The following is a 9,322-nucleotide window of genomic DNA, read 5'->3' as shown; positions in this document are numbered from 1 at the left end:
TGTTTGTCATTTTGTTTACATCTCTTAGCTTTTTGTTTCTAACCTTTAATTTATTTTCCATTCTCATTCTATCTCTTTACCTTTTTATCAACAACACTTGTAAACAAAACCCATGTGATGTGCACCACCGTTAAGTTCCCAGAATCACAGACCAAAGTCACCGCCATATCCAAACAATTTTAATGATTTTTACGATCCAAATTTATATCTTATTTTATATGTTTAGTATGTCTAGTGATTGTTGGTAAAATACATGTCGATTCCAATGATAAAATAGAGAAGATGAAAGGGTAAAAACTTGATTAAAGATCTCAATAATACAGTTGTGCCGCAGAACAGAACCTACTATATTAGAAGCGAAATACGCCACCACCAGTACAGGTTTCCTGATGACGCACGCCCCCCAATGTTAACACAACTCTCCTTGTAATTCGTGTACCCGAATTCGAAGAGTGGAATTACTCAAGAACTGTTCAGATCTCAAAGGGTAGGTTTGCGTTTATGTATTTTGGGTTTCAGAGATAACAAAATTGTATCTCTCAATTTGAGGGCTTAGAAGAGTTTATATATGTGTACAAAAAAAGGATATAAATGAAGCAAACAAGGCCTCCACGCTAAGCCCACAAGCGGCCGAGCGTGCCGCAAGCAGCGGCAGCATGTGCAGCGAGCTATAGGTCAAGCACTCGCTTGCCCTTCCTCAAGCAACAGCAGCAGCGAGCTATCGCTCGAGCTCTCGCTCACGTAGCAACGTGTTATCACTCGCTCGCACTCGAGCTATAGCTCGCATCTGCTGCAAGCCAAGCTGTCATCCGAGCTATAGCTTGGCCTTGCCACAACTCTTTTGCCTTGAGAGCTATAGCTCTCTCGCTAGCTCCTTGCACACAACGTTGCTAGAGGGTAACAACACTCTCTTAGCAACACTCCGATTTGCATTACAATTATTATTACTCTAACAGTGATTAGTGAATAATGAGCTGGATATTTTCAGGTTGCATATTTCTTATTGCATGCGTAATAATGAGATGTACATATACTTTATACTGTATATTATTTGTATATATCAGTTGACTGTATATGTATGTGTTTGATACGGACTAAGGTCGCACCTGTTATTTAGAGAGAAGAGATTGTTATATACACTCGGGTGCACCGTACACCAGGAAATTAAAAATGTTTACACGTCAGTATCATTTTTTTAGGGGTATGAGGTGGGCCTACCTTAACTTCACAGGAGTATCAAGGAGGTTAATACCCACGGGAAGGGAGTAATGAGCATTGAACCTAGGACAAAGCAAGCCGCGGGAACTGAAGCTTGCTCCAACTATGCTAAACTTCTCATCACGTACTCTAATTGTTAGTATCATGGTCACCATAGTCTTTAACTCTTATTGACTAAAAAAAAAAAAAAATACATATACAAAGTACTTTATATTAGTGTGTAACTGTGTACGATTCTATAAGGGCCATAATAGATGCAACTTTGATGTGAATGTAATATTTAAAGAATATTCACTTAACAAAAAATCTTCCATCCTTTGTCAATTTTGAGACAACTACAGTTTGTTTGGGTAATGTTAAGGGAAGGAAAAGAAAGAGAGGGAGGTGAAGGGAAGGGAAGGGAAAGGAAGGGGAAGGAAGAAGGATGAATTTTCATTCCAAATCTTTCCATCGTTGGAGGGATCATTTTCTTAGAATTTAGTCCCTTCATTTCTCTTCCCTCCAATTCCCTTCATCCCTAATTTTTTTATCCAAATGAACGAAACTCCCTCCCTCCATTTTCCTTCCCTTCCTTTCCCTCCATTTCCTTCAATCCAAACACTCCTAAAGAGCAATGATATAGACATTACTTAATCTCATATATAAAATAGCACTCCAAAACTTTAACCAACTAATCCGGTTGATCTCCACTGAATGTAATGTCGGGAAAATAAAAGTAAGAATAACAATCTGCAGGAGAATTTTCATAGTTGTACATGTTTAAGGTCTTACATTAATTACATAGTTACAGGCTTACAGCTTCCTGGAGTTTTTCTAAGACCTGTGACATTTCAAGCCTAGAATATGGAGTAGAATCAGTAAACTGTAAAGCAAGTGCAGCAACCACAACTGCAACATTTTCAGGATATTGGCCTTCCAATTTGGTATCCATGATTTGGAGCAACTTTCTCCGAAATAACTTCACCCAGTTTAGGAGATACTGATTGCCAATCATTGATCTTGTAAGTGCACGCCGTCCTGTTAGTAGTACAAGTAATAGAATCCCGTAACTATAGACATCGCTCTTTGTTGAAACGCAGCCTGGTCCATAAACTAAAGAAGCCAATTGATTTATAACAATATTACACTCTTGTGTACAACTTAGCTCTAGGTACATGAAGGCCTTTTTAGCGTTAATTTAAGTGTACAAGTTGGTTTGAGTATACCTACATGTAGATATATCCGAGTGTATAATTAGATCATATAGACAATCTCCGTACTTGTATCTACAGACTCTGGCGCTGCATAACTCTGCCTTGCATAACCCTGAATGTCCATGACCTGAGGTGCTAGATAAGTTGGTAGCTTCACAATAAACTCCTGCAAGTACGAGAAATATATTAGACAATTGCACAACAAATAAATGACAATAGAAAAAAATGTAGGAGTTCGTTGTCGTTTGAACAACGAACATACATCATCTAGAAAGATATTTGATGCATCAAGATAACGATATATGACTAGTGATGAAGGAAAGAGAGTCCTTTCGCAGCACCTATAGCCACTTTCATCCTTGTTTCCCAGGAGATTGGTTGAATTCCCACTACATTTATATTTTCCAACAAATTACTCCCTCCGTTAACGATTAATTGCAACACTTACTAATAATAGGTGCTACCTATTAGTTGCAACACTTTTATTTTTTCCTTTTTAAGTAACTATTTTAATGACAAAGTTACCATCCTACCCTTATTGAAATTTGATTATTTACTAACCTATGTTGTTGTTGTAATAAAAAAAACCCTATTATCTAAACATCTAACATAATTATTCCCACCAAAACCACCCTCATCTAGATCTTTCTGCCCAGTCATCCATCACACCCTCTTTTCATCTTCTCATCAATGCTCACTCTATTCGTCCTCTCACCTACCTCCATTAATGAGGCTCTTCAAAACCTCAGGATTTCCAGATCTTTCTTCTCTCTCCTCTCTCGTTTAAATCTGTTTTACCACATACTCCCCCTTTCCTCTGTCTTTCTGGTTCACCTCACTCTCTCTCATCATTGAAACCCTAATTCATCCAGATCTGGTTTACCCAGCTTCTTCCCTAAAAAAACCATAACAATGAGTCCCCCAAATGAAAACAACCCAGATGACGAAGTTATTGCTACCTACAAATATCAACGTCGTACGGGGAAGATGAGGTTGTTTGGAACGCGTAGGGCTACCTACCTGGATATGCGCCGTATGTATGGTGTTGGTGCAAAGCTTGCCCCTTATCACTCTGATGAGGAAGGTGAGGGGTCTAAGGGTGTAGATCTGGGCAAAACCGGTGAGGGTTCGAAGACGAAGGGTCCTTCTGTAGCTGTGGTGAAGGGTGAGGTTGTTGAACCCCTTTCAGTAGCCCCTACGCAGGGAAAAAATGAAGATGTTGGTAGATCTGGGCCTGCTGGAGTGGTCTGTGGCAAGAAAAGGGGTAGATCTGGGTCCCCTGTTGACGAGGTTGTTAAGGGTCCTGTGAATCACAACCCTTCTACCTAATCACGCAGCGTAACTCTTTTCTGACCTTTAATATTGCGTTTATTTCTTTTGTTCAATGATGTTGATTCTATGATTTGCTTGTTGGTTCTGAAAAATAGCCCCTTTTCGGTATTCTGTGTCGATTTGGAGTAATTTTTGCATGATTTTGGTAATTTCTTTGGGTTATGTTCGTGATTACTAAATTTTTGGTAATTTCTGTGTCGATTAGGAGTAATTTTTGCATGATTCTAGATTGTTGTTCATAATTGCGGGCGTTGTTGTTAGTTACATAGCGTTTATGAGTCCTCTATTCTGAGTTATGGAAGTGGATGGTAGTATTATGCCTGTATTGTTATGATAACAGTGGGTTATTTGTTTTGCTGTTGGGGTTTCTTCTGATTGTTGGGATTGTGGTGGCTGCTTGTGACATTTTCTGGGACAATTTGATTTATTGTGATTGTTGGCAATATGTTTGGTTGTGTTTGTGAGTTAGTATGCTATCTGAGCTTTTGTTGGGTATGCTGGGCCTTGTTATTGATCATGTTGTAGTTAATTGGCAGTCATGGCTTTGGGGTTTATGATCTGATGAATGATATGTTGCCTAGTTTGAATGGTTTGAAAGCTAATTCACAAAGCATTTGTTCATGCATATAAGTCCCCTGCTGTTGAGTCCCTTCTGTTTTGTGCATTCATAGAACATTGTAGCCTAATTGTGTGGTCCTAACTTATGTAAGAGTCCCTTAACCTAGTGTTTTTGGCCTTTTATAAATCCAAGTGATGAAGGGACTCAGTTAAAAAAAAATTTGCATGATTGGAATTGCTCCAACAACTTTAAGTAGAAGTTGTTGTTGAGGGAACCATCTATGCATTTTATGTGAAAACACAACACCCATCTGATGGATTTATAGTACTGTATATGTATTTGGTTCACAGTTTACTAATAACACTGTAATTGGTTCTTGTACATAAAAACTTCACCATTAATATCATATTGATTGTCAAAAGTTTACACATGTTGAACATAAGCTAGTCAAGACTACCTTACCATATTGATCTTGAAAATAAACAAAACACACATAACCAATGCAACACAAAAAATTGTCCTAAAAAAAAACAACAAACACTACCTAGTAGCTTCCTTGATCTTCACTGGTTATGTGTGGCAGTCTCACTGTAGGCTTGCTCATTTGTCTGTGGTGTCTTAGTCTGCATCAACTTTCATTCCTTCCTCATCTTCATTGCCTTCACCTATTTGTATGAACATGTTGTTGAGGTGATCAACAACCTGTTGAACCAGAGTCCTGTCCACATGTAGTACTTCTGGCAGCATGCCAATTCTTTCCAGCCTTTTCTTCCCTTTATGTGGTGGGCTAAAATTATTCCCCCCCAAATGATTGAGTATTTCTTCCATGCAACATTGTAAGGTTATCCAGCAATGCTTGTTTAAAACAGGATTAAACAAGTCATAAGCCTCTTTCACTTTCTGAATGAGTTCCTGTAAGTTCCTAGGAAATGATTGGTATTGTATGGATTGTATCACATTGAATAACCCCAAATCTAGGACATTTAGGTCAGGAGACTGAGTTGGCTGGTAAATGAACTTGATATTGAAACCATCTGACTGACAGGCTGCATTAAATTCCTCATCTCTCGGAATTTGATGGGGTCTTGCATTATCCCACTAAAATACATATTTCCTTAGATAGGTGGGATGGCCATTTTATCTTTGATGCCAGGAATCACAATATCCAACAGCATTGCCCTGATTGCCTCTTTGTTCACATTTTGTATTGCTTTCATTTCCACAGCACCAGCCTCCTTGTTTTTTCTTTTCTTCTTGGCTATGCTTTCGTAAACAAATGGTAACATCCCATATTTTCCATCATGTAATACTACTCCTTGAGGATCAAAAATTGGCTTCCTAATGGCAGCCATGAACATGCCTTTTACCTTGAACCTTTTAGACTGTTGGCACATGTAAGGGTTAGGTTCATTGGGCAGGAGGTAGAACCTCCTTGTTTCTGGGTTCAAGTAGAACCATTTCTCATCAATATGCACTACTTGCTGCATATCCACAAACTGAGGGTCCCTATTCTCTTCAGCTGGTAGTAGATGACTTAACACCCATTTCAGTCTTGCTATCTTATGGTTGGATGTCAGTGCAAGGTGATGTGTGCTTGTATGTGTTCTCAGTCTCCCTTTTTTCTTAACTTATGGATGGTGACATGTGATATTTTGAGGGTTGCACCATAGCTTCTCTCAGCTGTCCTCTTGTACAAAGGGGCTGATTGGAGAAACTCATCTGTGTATTCTGTTGGCTTTCTTCCTGTTTTGCCCACCTTCTTGCTTCTGACATCAATCACATGCCCCACTGCCATTTGTGACTTAATGTCTTTCAATAGTCTGTGAACAGTTATCCTGTGTACCTGGAACTTGTGTGCTTGCTGTGTTATAAACCCTCTGGGTAATTCTCCAGCCTTTTGGTTTAATAAAAATGCATCAACAATTTGTCTTTTCTGGGAAACAGTGAGGTCTTTCTTGGCTCTGGGATTATGTGTTGTCTCTTCCTGTTGCTCATTGTGTTGATAGTTGTGAGTTCCCTCATTGCTTGAATATTGGTCTCCCATGTTGCCTTCATCGTTGAGCATCTGGTCAATGCTGAAAAAACCATCATTGAACATGTCTGCCATGCTTGACAATCTAATGACCCTGAGTTCCACAGATTCTGGGGCTGGTAATGAAGTTGGTGGCTGTTATTTTTTGGACTCTGCTGTGCTGAACCAGAACACTTCTAAGGATTGAAGATGCTGCTTCTAACTTAGGATTAATTAGGAGTAGAGTGGTAGCTTGCTTTTGTAAACAATGGTGTAATCAGAATTTCTGACTTTTGGTTTTTAATTTGTATTTGCGAATTGAATTGAGAATTATGGAGGTGGTATGTTAAATACCCTCACTTGATTGAAAAAGTCAAGTGGAGGGAAAAATTAGTTGTTGTTTTATTTTTGCTTTCTGTTGGCAGGGACTTTAAGTAGTCCTCCTTGAATGAGAATTTCAAGTGGAGGGTAAAATGTTGGGGTTAAAAAAGAGTGAAATGTTTGGAGGGAAAAAATTACATGTGAAAAGAGAGTCAACAATTTGGTGGGAAAAAAGGGGGTAAAAAAAGAGAGGGAAAATTTTTAACCCAAATATTTCCCCTCTAAATTTTTTTCAAATTCTCTCTCCTATTAAAAAAAAAAACCGGGCCCCCCACTTCCCTCCTTTTTTTTTATACACTAATCACATGACCCTATATACAATAACACTACCCTAAACACTTTTTAAAAGTTTTGCTTTGGTTTCCGCAAAAAGTACTAGTGTTGCAATTAATCGTTAACGGAGGGAGTATATCAAGACTTTATATAGCAAATACCAGTAATTCTTCCAAGCATAATTACACTTATAAATTACAAAATTAAAAAACCTATCAGTAGAATAAGCCACTTACCTCTGAACAAATAGTTTTCTAGGCTTCCATTAGGCAAAAACTCATACACTAGAAACCAATCTTCACTATCAACTCGATATCCAAAAAGTTTCACTAGATTGGGATGATGTAGTTGGCCAATATAGTTCAACTTTTTCTGCATCAAATAAGGTATGAGGAAACATTTCGACTAAGAAGTCTTAATGTGAAGGGAACAAACACAAAACATACAGTAGTGAACATACCAACCACTCCTTATCGCCCTTGAAACCTTCGGATTTAAGGTGTTTTAAAGAGACAGGAATTCCAGTTTCAGGGGCTGAAGGGCAGAGAGTCTGCTTATCAATCCACCCCTTGAAAACTATACCAGATTCACCTCCTTCAGTGAGATTGTGGGAATATTTGATGCCAGTCGCAAAGTCGTTGCAGGAGAAGGCCTTTAAACCAGGAGTAGACAATGTCTCATTGTCAGATCTTTGAGTAGGAATACTTTGATTACTGCTTTTGACATTTGTTGCTGAAACAATAGTGAATTTTTTTTTCTAACAGAAGTAAAAACAAAAAATAAACTCTTTACTTCTCAAATTTTTGCATCAATATTTAACTTTTCTATTGAAATGTACTCCCTATACCAAATAATATTCACATACAAGTATATTATGATTGAATATTCTAAGACGACATTCCTATTTAGAATAAATAAGTGAAATTTTGTTGAACTCGTCAATTGATGAGATTTAACAATGTTACTTACACGAAGAGAGTTTTCATAAATGCCACCTTTACTTTAATATGATGCATAATAGTCCCTAAACTAAAGCAAAGGTGCATTAGGCAGTTAAAATACCCGATCATGAATATCGATGCAAATAGACTTCAAAGCTTGAAAGGTCTTGGTATGACTGATACATTGATACATGAACTTTACATTGAAGCACCCCTAGCCCCTAGGAGACTACAAAGTCTTGGATTACATATTTTACAGTTTGGCAACAATCAAACAGAATCACAAAGTCTTGAAATAATCTAAGCAATCTGAGAAGTTGTTAGCTTCATATACAGAACAGAAATATGTTTTGCTCTACTCTGCTTTGCCTTGCTTTGCTCTGCCCTGTCCTGCTCTGCTCTGCTCTGCAGTGTGTGGAAACCCTGCCCTGCTTTGCTCTGCTATGCTGAAATTTACTCTGCTCTGTTAATCCCTACTCTGCCCAGAAACTCAAAAGAATAGAGCCTAATTCTAAACTACAAGAATACACAATGCATAGAAATACTATAAGGCCCTGTTCTTTAGAGCTGTTTTGCTCAGCTTTGGATTAAAAATAATAATTAATATAAAACAAATAATTAATAATAATAATAATAATAATAATAATAATAATAATAATTTATAATTAATATTTAATAATAATAATTGATATTTAATAATAATAATAATAATAATAATAATAATAATAATAGTAATAATAAGAGAAATTCTCGCTCATCAATTTTTTATACTCAATGGTGAACAACAAAAATTTCAATTACCTCTGGTACTCATGTATTCTTAATATATATTAGTAATAACATTAGTGATATATTTTGGTTAAAATATTTAATGAGGGTTAGTTTTATTATTATTTTTTAATAATTAAAAAATTTTAAAAATAATAATAAAAAAAAAAAAAAAAAACCACCCGCTTCTTCCCTCTGCCACCCCCTGCCTCCCATCCCCAATCCCCTGTTCCCGGCCCGGCGCCGGCTGAGCTTCCCGGACCCCATTCCCGGCATTATCGCCGCGCTGAACCCCCCTCCCCTGCGTTGCGACCCCTAAACCACCACCTAATCCCCCTTGCCCCAAAACCCACCATCAATGGTGGATTTGTACTTACTGCTGCATTTCTTACTTCTAGTTAGTGCATCAAACTCTACAACACACCAAGCAATATTCAACAACATCACATACCAACTCAATCACACAGTAACAACCACATACTTCGTATAATCAAAATCACACAAAAAGATAATCTTAATTTTAACAATTGAAAATCAAGGTTTGGCAATTTTTACAATTATGTATTTTCCGACAGCAGTAGCAATTAGGGCTTGACTAAGATGAAATGCAGCGGCATGAGGCAACGATCATTGCAGCGTTCATTGG

At 37.6% G+C, this 9,322-nt stretch overlaps 1 protein-coding gene across 1 annotated transcript; it reads right to left on the bottom strand.

Annotated features, from left to right (window-relative positions):
• Window positions 1-2,688: 2,688 nt before the first annotated feature.
• On the bottom strand, window positions 2,689-8,722 carry LOC110681727 (probable serine/threonine-protein kinase PBL3). Its single transcript, XM_021857856.1, has 4 exons — window positions 8,710-8,722; window positions 7,428-7,699; window positions 7,204-7,339; window positions 2,689-2,800 (listed from the first exon to the last, which is right to left on the bottom strand). Exons 1-4 carry the CDS (start codon window positions 8,720-8,722, stop codon window positions 2,718-2,720), a joined length of 504 nt encoding a protein of 167 aa, XP_021713548.1. The 3' UTR covers window positions 2,689-2,717.
• Between the last annotated feature and the right edge of the window lie 600 nt (window positions 8,723-9,322).

This window comes from Chenopodium quinoa, unplaced genomic scaffold (assembly GCF_001683475.1).
Source record: "Chenopodium quinoa cultivar QQ74 unplaced genomic scaffold, ASM168347v1, whole genome shotgun sequence".
Taxonomy (NCBI): domain Eukaryota; kingdom Viridiplantae; phylum Streptophyta; class Magnoliopsida; order Caryophyllales; family Amaranthaceae; genus Chenopodium; species Chenopodium quinoa.
This window is presented reverse-complemented; position numbering and strand designations above follow the sequence as displayed.